General features: G+C 64.1%; 3 protein-coding genes across 3 annotated transcripts; 2 read left to right on the top strand and 1 right to left on the bottom strand.

The window, feature by feature from the left end:
• Positions 1-504: 504 nt before the first annotated feature.
• On the top strand, positions 505-4,727 carry CHLRE_03g187500v5 (uncharacterized protein). Its single transcript, XM_043061131.1, has 7 exons — positions 505-1,041; positions 1,279-1,382; positions 1,645-1,695; positions 1,987-2,059; positions 2,302-2,398; positions 2,548-2,635; positions 2,804-4,727. Exons 1-7 carry the CDS (start codon positions 897-899, stop codon positions 2,957-2,959), a joined length of 714 nt encoding a protein of 237 aa, XP_042926260.1. The 5' UTR covers positions 505-896; the 3' UTR covers positions 2,960-4,727.
• A 227-nt stretch (positions 4,728-4,954) lies between these two features.
• CHLRE_03g187550v5 (uncharacterized protein) lies at positions 4,955-11,456 on the top strand. The gene is made up of 11 exons (XM_043061132.1): positions 4,955-5,089; positions 5,178-5,328; positions 5,596-5,687; positions 6,214-6,285; positions 6,510-6,632; positions 7,023-7,132; positions 7,524-7,767; positions 8,342-8,747; positions 8,957-9,429; positions 9,637-10,185; positions 10,509-11,456. The coding sequence occupies exons 1-11, from the start codon at positions 5,087-5,089 to the stop codon at positions 10,875-10,877; spliced, it is 2,592 nt and encodes an 863-aa protein (XP_042926261.1). The 5' UTR covers positions 4,955-5,086; the 3' UTR covers positions 10,878-11,456.
• Position 11,457: 1 nt separating this feature from the next.
• CHLRE_03g187600v5 (uncharacterized protein) lies at positions 11,458-13,724 on the bottom strand. Its single transcript, XM_043061133.1, has 5 exons — positions 13,470-13,724; positions 13,155-13,217; positions 12,803-12,975; positions 12,446-12,538; positions 11,458-12,113 (listed from the first exon to the last, which is right to left on the bottom strand). Exons 1-5 carry the CDS (start codon positions 13,657-13,659, stop codon positions 11,760-11,762), a joined length of 873 nt encoding a protein of 290 aa, XP_042926262.1. The 5' UTR covers positions 13,660-13,724; the 3' UTR covers positions 11,458-11,759.
• Positions 13,725-13,840: the final 116 nt, after the last annotated feature.

The raw sequence follows: 13,840 nt of genomic DNA on the forward strand, positions 1-13,840 counted from the left end.
GCCCTGTCTCGGATGCCCTGGATGCCAGGCCTCGCCTCGGATGCCGCCGCCCGCCGGTCAGCTGGACATTGACAGTCCTCTGGCGAGGGTGGTCTGTAACTGTAAGGGGCATGACAAGCGTGTCCTGGCGTGTTACGTGCAGGTGTGCGGTGGCAACTGCGCTGGAGCAAGGTCCCCTCCCCAGCAGGCTCTGCTCGCATGCAACTCGTCAATTAACTTTCGCATAAATCAGACGCAATGCGTCATTCGTAGTTACAAACATCGGCAGCAGGAGAGCTGTATCCCGAGACTTAATGCCCAATGTAGGCACAGAGGGAAGTTGGACCAGGTGGGACAGGCCAGGGTCGGTGTGGGAGGGTTTCAGGACGCTGGAGAGCTATTAAAACCACCTGTAGGCTCCCCAGAGTGCAAGTTGGCAGCAAGCATCAGCCACCGTTGACCTGCGAATTGCCCCGGGTTGCGCACACACGTTTGCAAAACCCATCTTGGCATTGTGAGGATTTATTGGACTTCCTGACCGTCGCTCAGGATAGCGCTCTACGTCGGCTTTAATTCAACGTTGAGGCAAATCAGACGGAGGGGCGGGGGGAGAAGGCAGGTCAGCTTGAAGGGCCGTGAAACCCTCTGGACTCCTTGCCCATCGCACCCAGCCGCGCTGACGGCGAAGCAACAGCGAGTCACTCGTCCTGCAGATCGATAGTGTCGCCCCTAAAATCTTTGCATCATACATAGCTATGTAACGATTTTGGTGCAAACAACGCTCAAATGAAGACTATATGAAGTCTCCCAGCGGGCCTCGAAACCCGAAAGCCTGAGAACCTCCGTAGCCCTTGCGGGCTTGGAAATAGGTGAAAATAGCTGCCTTGGTAGTGTCGGGGTGGGGTGTGGGGGCGGCGATGAAGGCCGACAAAGGACAAGACAAAATTTTGTCAGTCCCGTTTGCGGGTTCCCCAGGCAACGGCCAGCACCGGAGGGTAGTCGACAGTGTCAATTGTCCCCTGGAAGTCTCATTCCTGCCGCCAGCGACTTCGCCGGTAACCGGTGAGCAGACTGAAGGGCTTCCAGGAATTTTCGTCGCCTCGTCTCCCCGCGAGGTTTCTGGGCTTTCCTTGCGAGCATCCAGCACCGCCCCGCTCTCTTTGCATGTTACATATAGTACATCAGCAATTGGGGGCTCTTCATATGCACCCTGCGCAAGCCTGGCGCTGCTTTAACACCGAGCAAGCTCGGGGTGCTAGCGGCTGACCGCGCAACGACTCGTCTCCCGTTTCCCAGCAGGCAGCCGTTTGGGCCTCACCGTGTGCCCCGGCAAGCACATACTCTCACGGGATGGAACATTGTTCTGTCGGGACTTGGGCGCGGACCTGAAGCGCCTGCGCGAGGTGCGGGCCGCGGCGAGAGTGCAGGGCTTGGGCTGAGGGCTTGGGCCCGGCGCAGGTGCACCCGGGGCAGCTCATGGCCGGCAGCACGGCTCCCGTCCGGCTATGCTAGTACGGCACTGTGCCTTGTGTCGGGACTCTGTGTCTTCTGTGTCAGGGGGCCAGGCCAATGGGCCGGCCAACCGCCAACACCCTTATGTTGGCTGTGGCAGCCTGCCAACCTGCTTACGCTGCCGAGTCCCCTTCCCTGGGTGTTGGGTCGCAGGTGCATGGCGCGGACGTAGTGGTGGCACTGCTGCCTGAGGCGGAGCTGCGGGTGGGTGGCAGCATGGGCGGAGCGCGTGCCTGGGGCCCAGTCAGTGGCACAGCGTGGATTGGTGGCACCGAGCCTGGACCGAGGGACTTGGTGTCTGTGCACCTATGGGTTGTCCGCTCCTGCGTGGTACCCGGCCTGGATTGACAGCGGGTTTGAGGAAGGGCAAAGCTCGCGCGGGTGTAGCTGGACTCGAATTGATGCGGTCTGCACAGTTGCCGCCCAGCTGCGCTCTTAAGGAGCGGTCGCTCCCCTGTCCTCTGCCGCCCGCCGCCCACCGCCCGCCGCCCGCAGTACCTCAAGGTCCGGGACTACGCCAGTGCAGTGGCGGCACACGGCATGGAGTACCTACACCTGCCCATCGTGGGTGAGTCCTCATAAGTGTGTGTGTGGGGTGGGTGGGTGGGTGTAGGTACCAGCCCACACTAAACCGAACCCAAGGAAGTAGAGCGACGCGCATGGGGTTGTGGGGCTGGGACCGTACTGTCCTCGTGAGCAGGTGCTTCGGGGCACAGGCTCTACCCCCCCCTCCTCCCACCAGCCCGCCTTACTTGCCCCGCCCTTGCGTCCGCCCTGCCCATGCTTCCCCATGGACCTCGCCCTCTCCAGAGATGGCGGCGCCTCCCGACCTGCAGCAGGCGGCGGCGCTGGTGGACATGGTGGTGGAGCGGATCGGCGCTGGCAAGACGGTGGTGCTGCACTGCAAGTGAGTGCGCAGATGTCACGGACATGTGTGCTGAAGAGCAACCCGAATCATGACAGCCGACTGCTATGCGGCGGCGCGGAGTGTCCATAGAGCAGATCGTGATCTGTTGTCAAACATGGTTCCTGTTCGGTGCCTGGCAATGTGCGCAGGGGCGGCGTGGGCCGTGCCGGCGTCATCGCCGCGTGCACGCTGCTGCGGCTGCACGTGTGCACATCCGCGCGCGACGCCATTGCCACGGTGAGTCGCGGGCTCGCGGCGCCGCAGCGCACAAAGACCGCCCCTGCACTGCGGGCAATCCCTTGCCGCGTTTTTCTGCCGGGGCGTGGCAAGTCAGTTTGGTCTGTCCGTGGGTAGCGACACCACATGTACTCAACGCCGCGTGGCCCCGTGCATCCCGTGCCACAGGTGCGCAAGTACCGGCGCGGCGCGGTTGAGAGCAAGCGACAGGAGGAGTTCGTGGCTACCTACAGCCGCCTATGCAGCAACCCCGCGGCGGCGTGGGTGCAGCAGTCCCTCGCTGACATCGCCGCCGGCAACGGGCCCAGCGTACCTGTCAGGTGATGGACACTCGGCTGCAGCCGGGCAAAGCAGCTGGCTAGCAGCCGACAGCGAGCTCTGATGTTGCATATTCGGCAGACGACGTTGGCAAAGCCGACAGGACGCAGGACGAACTGCAGCAAGGAGTCGTGAACGACTTGAACTGAAGGATTTGAGTTACCAGGAATGGCAGCACTGCAGCAGCGCTACGTGACTTGTGATGCCGCCGCTTGGCGCGTTTGCCGGGGAGGGAGTGGAGTGTGTAGCGCCACTCCGGGGGGTTATTAACTCATTGTGTCCATAGGTCCCGTGAGTGAATGCATGACTGGTGCCTTGAGGCAGGGCATTCCGTTTTTCACGGCTCCAGCGAGGGAAAACCACCTTTCGTGTCACAGGCTCCAGTATTTTATGTAGCGCGTGCGCGCGCAGGTCGCTGTTTGTTGCACGGGTTGGTGGCACACAAGGTTTTAGAGGGAAATGCGCGTGTTTACTCTCGTGAATGGTGGAGATGCATACACAAACAGCATCTCTTGCATTGCGTTTCAAGTTGCGTGCATGTTGGCCTGGGCCACGCTGAGAGTGCTGGGCATGTGTGTTGCCGGCCTTCGTCCGGTTTGCTTTGTCTTGTCGGATAGTTTGTCTTTCCAGTAGAAACAAGGGGCTGGTCACCAGGTCAGGATCAATTCACGTTTCGTTAATTGGCTTGCCACCATTGCTTGCTCAAACACGGAGTGTTGCTAGGAAAGGCACGCGAGGCTGAGAGTTCCAACTGCGGCGGCTCAGTCTGCATGCGGCCCTGCCCATTTGCTCTAACTTTTGATCCTGCGCATTTTATCATCAAGCTGTTCTGCACTGAAACTATCGTTGTCCGGTCCTGCGCCGGAGTGACTTCCACTGGTGGCAGCAAACGACTGTGTGTGGCAGTGAGGCAAGCAGCATGACCACCTTTAATGTGCACCTCAAGCAGTGAGCGCCACGAGTGAGCGCTTTGCACCAAGTTTTGTTCCTGCGTGGGGCAATGCGTACTTTAATCAGGGTGCGGTGGCAGCCCGTCGCTACCCTGCCTCTAGTCTGTACGGAGCAGGGCGTCGGGCTGTAGCTAACGGGTGGAGCCGTTGGTCGAATGCTGGACAAGTCGATAGAAGTCGGTGTGGTGCGTTCTAGGAATCCCTACATTGCGGCCCTGCGCCTGCTCTGGATCCTGTAGAAGACAGCTGTTGCTTGCGATTGCTTAAGAGTAACTGAAGAGAAGTTTGGGACGTGAGGCCCGCGCGTTGGCTTCTTTTGCGGCAACAACCGTTTGCAACGAGGAATGGGGCGGATGGCCGAATGGCCGGGTGGCACCAGCGGTGGTTGTGTGTTGTTGGTGATGCGGGTGATAGACCAAGCCAAGAATGGGGAGCGCTTGAGACGATGGTGGAAAGTGGAGTATCGTCGGCCCGTTGGTGGAAGAGAAGATGGTAGGTATCATGGTTTTAAAGGGATGGTACATGGTTGGCGACAGGGGCATGCGCGGCCGCGGGTCAGCTCTGCTCGCTTGTCGTGGCGGACTGTCACCGTGGTCTAAACCGCGGCGGGGGAAACCGTATTCCCATTAATGAAGTGGTTTTGCGCGTTGGGTGCTTGGGTTTACCACGACCTGGTTGTACACAACGACAGCAAGGCGTAGGGCGGCGGCCTTTGGAGGAGGAGGAATGAGACGGATGCAGAGCACAGCCGAGGCCCTCGGGTGTAGTGAGGCCGTGGCGCTTGAAAGCCGAGCCAGACGATGGCAATGTAAAAGTAATTTCAGCTGCAAATTGGGCGGCTGAAGGCCTGCATTGAGCTGGTGGAAGAATGGTCCCGCCACAGTCGAGTGCGAGGCTGCGAGCGGTACAGCCCTTGCTGAGACATCGGAGGCTGGCACGGGTGCTGAGGGGCGTGCAAAACTCGGGCGCGATCCAGACTCATGGCAGAGCAGACCCTGACCCCTATAATAGTCACCGAGCATTTCTCATGGAAACAACACATAGTACACGCGCACAGAAACGGACGGACCACTGCCTGGTTATTTGGCTGCCTTAACCTAAAACGGGTACTGTTTGCAGCCATGACATAAAAAACCCTGAACAAGTTAACTTGTGCGGCAAAGCTTCTTGACAGCCGGCGGAAATGGTGAGCAAGTTTGCGCATTCGCAGCTTTGCGGGGCGCTCGCTGCTGAGCGCACCACAGCAATAAGCGTTTGTGCCGATGCTGCTTTAGGCCGGGGCGGAGGAGCTGTCGCGGCTGGAGGAGTTGCTGCGGCGTCCTGACTTCGTGCTGGAGCCGAACGTCAAGGATGTGGTGCGTCAGTACATCAAGGCGCAGGGCAAGCCCGAGGTCATCTTGGAGAGCCTGTCGGAGGGATATGTCGGTGCGCTGTGCAACGGGCCAAGCTGGCGGGGGGGCGGGGCTTGTGGGGAGGCGGGGGGCGGGGATAACCGGGGCTTTTGCCATAGGGTTGTGCCAGGGCCATGGGAAGGGCCATCGGCGCGTTCCTGTCCATAAGCCGAAGGCAAGGGTCTCCATCAAGTCCACACCACACGGCGTCAAGCATCTTGCTTCGGCGGGCAACGCATTCCCGCTGCACCCTGCCTGCAATCGCAACCGATAAATTCACCCCATGAACCCACCCCGCCAGGCTACGCGCACATGGCCATGCTGATGGTGAAGTGGCTGGAGTACGTGGACGACGAGCCGGCGGCCGCACAGGACGAATTCCACTACCTCAAGGTGTGAGGGGCGGGGGAGACCGGATTGGACTGGAATGGAGGGAGGGAGGGTGGCCGCGGGGGCGGTGTGCATCAGAGGGCCAGGTTGGGGTGGTTGGGAGCGGCCTGGAAGCGGGGCTGCAGTGTTGTGACATGCGTGTCAGCTCATTGGATGACCAGTGGGCCGGTGGCGCCGGGGATGGTGGCGGTGGCGATGGCTGGAGGTGGTGGCGGGCCAGGTGGTGAGCACAGTCCAGTCACGGGGGAGTCAGCAGGCCGGGGCGTCCACGGCTACAGCTACTGCTACCACCACGGGCACACCCGCGCTTCCGCCTGGGGGCCTCACGACCGCCTCAAGCCAGGCGGGCCCACCTGCCGCGTGCTTCTCGCCACCCCCCTCGCTGCCCCCCTCTTGCACCCCGCCCACCCGCCCTGAGGCCGCCCCACCCGCCCCTCACCCCTGGCCCATCTTGGGCTGGCCGTGCCACCTCGCACCCTCACTGCTTCTGTCACTCACGATTGGAAGTACGTCATCCCCCTGCCCCCAGGAGTTTGTCAAGTCCAAGTTTGAGCCGGACAAGTTCATCGGCGTGTTCAGCTCCGCCGCCACCCGAGCCCAGGTGGGTGCGGGCGGCACGTGTACCCGGGGTGGGGCGCCGCGGGCAGGAGGCCGTGTGCGTGTGCGTGTGCGTGTACGTGTGCATGTGTCGTCACGTACACATACATATGCACATACATCGTGCACGGGCCCATGGCCTGTCCCCACCTACACACACGTGCGGCGCCATGCACCCAACACGCCGCCCCCCCCCGGCCTCCGCCCCCCCGGCCCCCGCCTCCGCAGGTGCTGCCGTGGCTTGACGGGCTGCTGGGCGACCCGCGTGGCCGCAAGCTGATCTACGAGCTGAGCTCGCAGCACCGCAACAGCCTGCTGCTCAACTTCGCCATACAGCGCATCATGAAGAACGTGAGGGGGGAGCAGGGGGAGGGGAGGCGGGGGGGGGGTTAACGTTGAACCAAACCCAGAAGGAACCAGTCCGTGGGGCGTGGGGGGGAGGCGTGGGGGTGGAGGTAACAGCTAGAGGGCACATGTGGCACGCCCCCACCCGCTCCCGGGCTTCACCGCTGCTCTCTATGGCTGGCTGCGGGTCTCGGGTGCCCATAACTTCTCTCGGGGTTGGTCCCCATGACTTCCCCCTGATTTCACTTTTTTGCCATGAATGGCGAAAGCACCCCACCCCCACCCCCACTGCAAACACCACCCGCGCAACCACCTCCACAACCACCCCACCCTCCCCTCTTACCCTCCCACCTCCACCGCCCCTCCCCCCCCCCACACACACCCCCACACCCCCAGGGCTACCAGGACGAGGTGGCGGCTGCCGGCAGCGGCCTGGCCTCCTACTTCTCCGTGTTCCACAAGCTGCTCGCCAACAAGGTGGCGGCACTCATCGCGGCAGTCAGGAGGTGCGCGCGTGTGGGCGTGTATGTGTGTGTGGGCGTGGGCGTGTATGAGTGTGTGTGTGTGTATATGTGTGCGTGTGTGTGTGTGTTTGTATGTGTAAAAGGGCTGGGGGGTCGGGGCCAGCACGGCGGGTGCGTGGGTTACGGGAGATGGATCCGCTGCATACACGTCGTGCAGCCGCGCGCACACTGCGGCGACATGCACGCGCACGCTCACGTACCGTAAATGTGGAACCCTTCCCAAATAGGCACACATGCACACACGCACGAACATGTGCATGTAATCCTAGTGGTTTGCTCTGCACGACACACACAAACACACACACACACACACACACACACGTGTACACACGCACACGTGACCTCCTTGCCCAACCCCGCCGTGCCGCTGCAGGGCCGCCGCCGCGGAGGCCGCCGGCGACGGCGCCGGTGTGTCGCGCGCGCAGGCCGAGGTGTCGGGCCTCGTCTCCGAGCTCCGGGACAGCTGCGAGCACTCGCAGCACACCTACCTACACGTGCAGCACCTGCTGCACCACCTGGGCCGGCAGCCGGGAGGGCAGGCGCTGCTGGCGGCGGCACAGGCGCTGGAGGCCGCGGTGGCGGCGGCGGCGCCCGCGAGCGCGGTGTGGGGCATGCAGGTGCGGCGTTGTAGGGGCGTGTTAAAAAACGAAACGAAAGCCCGCCCAGACGACGCCGGAGTTACTTACCGATACCCACCATTTTACCGAGCGTTGCGTGACTGTCGTGACCCAGGTAGTCATACTTACCCGCGATAAGCCTGGAACCCCACGGGCGACCATTCGGCCTGACCCCGCGATGCACCTGTATGCGTCCATGCTCCGCACCCAGGGCGCGCTAAACAACGTTTACTCAGCACGTCTAATTCTCGGATTCCCGCCCGCTGGTCGTAGTCGAGCTCACCTATAGGCAAAAGTGAAAGCATAGGGTGTGTGTGTGTGGGTGGGTGGGTGGGTGGGGGGTTGTAGATACCAGCCAACCAACCAACCTAAAACGAGCGGAGCACAGGTTGCAAGCGAAAATACTTATGGGATGGGGGCCGAAGCGATGGCGGGAGGGCCTCCAGGGGCGACGACTGTCCGCTGCGGCGAGTGCGCTTGCGAGTGCGGACTGTGGCTGCCCACGACTCCGTACCACTCCGTACCCACTCCACCCGCCCCCCCCCCGCCCCCGCCCCCCTGCCGCCGCCCTCAGAAGCTGTATCTGCCTCCCGGCTGCCCGGCCGCCCAGCTGGAGGCGGCGCACCTGATCGGCCGCATGCTGCAGGCGGGGCCGGAGGGACCCAGCCATGCCGACACGCTGCGCCTGTACAGCCTGTACCGCAGCCCGCAGCAGCAGCAGCAGCAGCAGCAGCAGCAGCGGGGGCTCAAGAGGCGGCACAGCGAGCTCAGCGGCGGGGCCGGCGGTGTCGGAGGTGGTGGGGGTGATGGTGGTGATGGTGGTGGAGGGGAGGAGGAGGAGCAGATGCAGGTGGACGGCGGCGGCGGCGGCGGTGGAGATGGAGGGGATGGCGGGGATGGCGGGGATGGCGGGGAGGAGGCGCCGTACATGTCGCCGGCGCCGCTGCAGCACCCGCGCCTGGTACAGGCGCTGCTCACAAGTAAGAGAGCAACCGGACGGCGTGCACGTCTGAGTGTGTGTATGTGTACACGTGTATGTGTGTGTATGTGACTGGCGCTTTGCGGCGTTCAGCTGAGAGGACGCAGCACCTTTGACCTTGCCCTGCACCCGCGCCGCCTATACCTGCGGCCCTTGCATTGATGCCCACCATCTCCCGCGCCTTTGCTCGCCCGGTCCCCTCCGCTCCAGGCATCTTCACGCCCAACCGGCCGCCCAGCTCGCAGCAGCTGACGGCCGCCGCCGACCTGCTGGCGCGAGCCACATGCACACGGCCGCGACCCAGTGAAGGGGGAGCCAGCAGGGGAGCCAGCAGGGGCAGCGGCGGAGGCGGAGGAGGCGGAGGCGGAGGAGGCGGCGGAGGAGGCAGAGGTGAAGGAGGAGGCGGTGCGTCCACCTCGCAAGAGGCGCGTGCGGGCTCAGCGACAGACGCTGCGGAGGCAGAGGCGGATGAGGCGCAGGAGCAGGCGGCGCAGGAGCGGATTGCCGAGACGACGCAGGCGTTGCAGTGGGCGGTGGGGTTGCTGGCGCGAGCGCAGGCGCCCGGGGGGCCAGGCGGCGGCGGCGGGCCAGGGCCGGGCGGCGGTGGCGGTGGTGGCGGCGGTGGCGGTGGCGGTGGCGGGGCGGGCCGCTTCACAGACGACGACTTGGCAATGGCGAGGAAGGTGCGCGTACGTGCGGCATATTGCAGGTGGCGTGTCCTTCCGTGGCGGGTTTGACCCGGGCGTGCCCACCTGGGGTTGTGTGTAGCATCTGAGCTACCGTATGCCCTCACGAACTGTTCGCCGAGCTCGCCTCCCGCCCCCCCCTCCCTACGCCTTCACTTCTTAAATAATCATGAATGTAACTCCCCTCCCCGGGCGCCCCGGCAGGTGTCGCGGCTGCCAGTGGTGGCGGCGGGCCTGCTGCACGCCGTCACCTGCCAGCTGGGCTCGCCCGGCTTCTACGAGGACGCGGGCGCCGTGGCGGGCGCGGTGCCGGCGCTGGTGCGGCTGAGCCTGCTGGTGGCCACGTCACAGCCCGGCCTGGCGCCCAAGGTGCTGCCGGTGTGGGCGACGGCGCTGGCAGAGCTGCACCGGGCGGGACAGGCCGAGCACTGCCGGCTGCTGTTGGATGGTTGTGTCATACTCATGCGCGAGGCCGCGGCCGCGGCGGCGGCGGCGGCGGCCGAGGCGGAGAAGGCAAAGGAGGCAGCGGCGGCGGAGAAGGAGCGGGAGAAGGAGGATGGGCGGGCGGGCGGGTCGGCTGCGCAGGCACTGGCGGGCGGGAGCGCTGCGGCGGTGGCGACGGCGGCGGCGGCGCAGGCTGCGTCTGTGGCGGCGGCGTCGCAGGGTGTGATCAAGGAGACCATGGAGGTGGTGGAGGCGTGGAGCCGGCAGGGGGCGGTGGACCCGGCCCTGCTGCGGTTCTTTGTGCTGCAGGTGCGTGTGCGCGCCTGGACTGCCCGGCCCTGCATCAATCGCCTCTTTCTTTGGGGCTGTAGGCGTGTGCGAGCTGAAACCGCACAAAGCACAAGATGCTGTATGTATATGTGCACGTGGACTTGGACGTAGGGAATGTGCTGCTGCTAGAGGCGCCGCGCACGGCCACTGCCACTTTATGAACGCTGCCCCGTATCCTCTACTCCGTACCCCCGTACTCCCTGCTGCTTCCCCCTCCCAACCGCACGCCTCCGCCTTGCATCAACGGCCACACTTGCCCCAACCTCCCGCCCCTCCGCCCGCCCGCCCGCCCGCTGCTCCAGGTGCTGGGCTGCTTCGGGCCGCCCTACAGCCCAGACTTTGCCGGCGCGCTGCTGCGACTGCTGCTGGCGGCGGGCGTGCGCGCCAGCAATGTCCGCAACGAGGCGGCGGCGGCGCTGCTGCGAGAGTTCGCCGTCGCCGCGGAGGCGCTGGGCGCAGCCGCCTTCACGCCGCCGCTGAGCAACCGGGAGCAGCACCTGCTGGCAGAGCTCGCAGCGCCGGCGGGCGCGGCGGGCGCTGGGGCCGGTGGAGGTGGGGCCGGAGGTGGAGGGGTGGGCGGAAGTGGGGGCGGGGGTGGGGGTGGAGGTGGTGGGGCTGGTCACCTGCACGCGGCACGGCCTGGCGGCGAAGCTGCTGGCGACAAGGGCTGAGGACGCGCTGGTGCTGGTGCCGGTGCTGGTGCTGGTGCTGGTGCTGGTGCTGGTACTGGTACTGGTGCTGGTGCTGGTGCTGGTGCTGGTGCTGGTGCTGGGCAGGCGCGTCTCGTGTGTAAGTGTGCGTGCTGTAACCCAGGCGCTCCAGCTGGTGTTGGTTTGGGCGTTGGCGTCGTTGGCGCGCAAGGCGTAAGGGGCTAGGGCTGGGTGTGCGGCGCAGGGGCGGCGGCGGCACTGACTGCTGGATGAGGAGGCTGGCGCTGGTGGGTGAGCCGTTGCCTACCGAGGCTGACGTTGTTACAAGGCTTGGAGCGCGGGATTTGGCCATGAGTGGGCCAACTTACAACGGCCACTCGTGGCGGGTGACTGTAACGAAGGACACGCGGGATATAACCCTGACTATCTCGGACGGGATCACCGGCAACCGGGCGGCGCAAGCCTTGCAAGCATCACACACACGTGCAGGGACCAGTGCGCAAAGTAGCTGTCTATATGCCTGGACACACACACACATGCACAATGCTTGGAGCCGCGGGCGCGGCAAACACTTGAACAACAATTTGCCATCCCTTACTCTCACAGCTTACTCTTACAGCATGTTCCCGTTGCTATTGCTGAGGGCTGGGGGCTGCTGCAGCTTACCCTCCGCCCGCCTCCCTTAAGCCCGTCCTGGCCATCAAATCAGCAACAATCTGCCACGCAACACGCAACACCTCGCACACAGCCCTCGCCGGCATACACATGTTGGCATGATTGCGACATGTGACATCGGGCCCCCCACCATACCGTCAGTACGCCATAGGTTCATCCGTTGCAAACGTCACTCCTCCCCACCGCTGCCGCAGTGATCAATCTATATATCCCGGCGCAAGCACTCGCTCACGACGCCTCCGGCGCTGATCGCAGGCCCGCCAAGATGGGCACAATCACAATCACAGGCAGCATGGTGACAGCATTGCTGCCGGAAATAGCTGCCATCGCAATCGCAAACAGCCGGCCAGTGGCCACGTCAAAGCAGCCGCCGCCCTCCGAGTCAGCGCCACCCGAGCTGCTGTGGCCGCGGATGTGGGACCGGTTATCCGGCGACGTCGCCGCCACCCAGCCATGGCACACGCACGTGTTGTCATAGTTCTCCCGGAGTGCAGGGTGCGGTGACAGCTGGCCGTGGATGATGAATGTGTCGCCCGCCGGGGTCCCAGCCTCCAGCTCAGGGCACGGCAAGTCCTGCTGCACCTGCGTGCGACACACACACACACACACACACACACACACACATATATACACACACACGCACACGCACACAAACACAAACACGGCACACGCATGCATATGAGTAGAAGCAGCAGCAGGTCACAAAATTCCCCACATGGCATTGCATCATCGCAGCGCAGCACGTACGGCAGGGACTACGGCATGTATGGCGGCAGCGCGGAATGGGTCGACGTGGCTGGGGTTTGTGGAATGTCCGCGGACTGCCTGCTGCACACATGGTAAGCTGTTCGAGTGTTCGCTCACGCGCGCAGTCACGCTCACGCATGACGCATCCATCCATGATGAATCATCACCTCTAGGAGGACGAGGTCGATACGCACGGATTTGTACACCACCTCCGCCTCCACGTGCTGCCTGCGGTCCGCGTACGGGCTGTGCACAGCGACCTGCAGACAGGACACAGCACGGTGCAACTTGCTTTGCACCTTGAGTACGGTAGTGGGAGTGTGGGACTGGGCCCCCGGCGGCGGCGGGAAGCGCATTCGTCGTGCGTGCGTCGGAGGGTTACAGCAGCCAGGACGAACTGCTCAGGCATCCGGCTAGGGGTCGGAAGAATTCAAAGGCGGCAGCAGCAGGAGCATGACCATCCCTACTCGTTCTCGTGCACACGGTGCCTCCCCATACATCGTGCGTGCCGCACCGCACCGTACCTGCATCTTCTGCCCCAGCGTCCAGCTCGAATGCGCGCCGTGTGCGTACGTCGCCAGGTGTCGGCGTCCGACCACCGTGGCCGCCGCCTTGCCACTCGGTGTCGGAATGTGGGCCGCGAACCTCGAGGTGTAACTCGCCATTGACGCGAACGTGGGTGGCGGCTCGGCATTGGCTGGGTGCGGGCACATGCGCAGGAGGGGCAGGAGGGGCAGGAGCGTGCGCAGGGAGGGCTGTTAAGCTGTGCTTGAATTTGGGGGGGGGGGCTCAGCAGGGGCCTTTATTACGGCGGGGGCGCGCAGGAAGGATTCACTTCAGGGTGCGGCGCCACGTCACCAGTAGACAACAACTCACCCGCGGCGTCGGTGCCGCCGTCAGATGCCGTGCTCTCCCGGCCCAGCGGCCGCGGCCGCGCGCCTGCACAACATGGAAGCGCTCACATCGGCACACACACATGCAGCGGCTGGAACGCCGCCGCACGCCGCCGCTGCACGGGCGCCGCGCTGCCGAATGTGCGCACGCGTGTGCATACGGGTGCGTGGGGGTGCTGACTCGAGGACAAGTAGGTCGGCCCGAGAGCTGCCGACACGGCAAGCGCGGCAGCACCGCAGACACGCGGCATGTCAAGCAACCCACCCTGGCTTAAGAGCGAAGAAGGCAAAGACGTACCGCATTTTGCAAGCAGCATGTCGACGACTGGTAGGGTCAGCTTCAGTTGCAGCAGGCTTTCCCTGGACGCGCAGCCGAGCAGCTCTCCGTCATACCCCGCCAGGTGCAGCGCGGCGATATCCCCCTCGGAGAGCTTTTCGAACAGGGGCGGCCCCAGTTGCCGCTGCAGCCAGGCTTTAAGCTCCTGCATGGCTCGCCGTCAGAGGCTCCGAGCTCCTGGCTTGTCACCCACGCAATTCGGATTGAGTTCGGTATACTTCGGTATACTTGAGTTCACTGTAAGGCCAAATGAGCTTGAGGCGAGTTTGGCACGTGTGGGGCTTTGTTGCGCTGCTTTACCCTACTTTACCCCCACTCCATGCGCCGTGACC

This window comes from Chlamydomonas reinhardtii, chromosome 3 (assembly GCF_000002595.2).
Source record: "Chlamydomonas reinhardtii strain CC-503 cw92 mt+ chromosome 3, whole genome shotgun sequence".
NCBI classification, from domain to species: Eukaryota; Viridiplantae; Chlorophyta; class Chlorophyceae; order Chlamydomonadales; family Chlamydomonadaceae; genus Chlamydomonas; species Chlamydomonas reinhardtii.

Coding starts and splice junctions, on each gene's coding strand:
- CHLRE_03g187500v5 (XM_043061131.1), top strand. CDS start 897: ATGAAGGCCGACAAAGGACAAGACAAAATTTTGTCAGTCCCGTTTGCG. Junction 1,696..1,986: donor TGCCTGAGGCGGAGCTGCGG/GTGGGTGGCAGC, acceptor CGCCGCCCGCAG/TACCTCAAGGTCCGGGACTA. Junction 2,060..2,301: donor CCTACACCTGCCCATCGTGG/GTGAGTCCTCAT, acceptor CGCCCTCTCCAG/AGATGGCGGCGCCTCCCGAC.
- CHLRE_03g187550v5 (XM_043061132.1), top strand. Junction 5,329..5,595: donor CCTGTCGGAGGGATATGTCG/GTGCGCTGTGCA, acceptor CCACCCCGCCAG/GCTACGCGCACATGGCCATG. Junction 7,768..8,341: donor GCGCGGTGTGGGGCATGCAG/GTGCGGCGTTGT, acceptor CGCCGCCCTCAG/AAGCTGTATCTGCCTCCCGG.
- CHLRE_03g187600v5 (XM_043061133.1), bottom strand. CDS start 13,659: ATGCAGGAGCTTAAAGCCTGGCTGCAGCGGCAACTGGGGCCGCCCCTG. Junction 13,218..13,469: donor CATGCTGCTTGCAAAATGCG/GTACGTCTTTGC, acceptor CATGTTGTGCAG/GCGCGCGGCCGCGGCCGCTG. Junction 12,539..12,802: donor CGCTGGGGCAGAAGATGCAG/GTACGGTGCGGT, acceptor TCCTGTCTGCAG/GTCGCTGTGCACAGCCCGTA.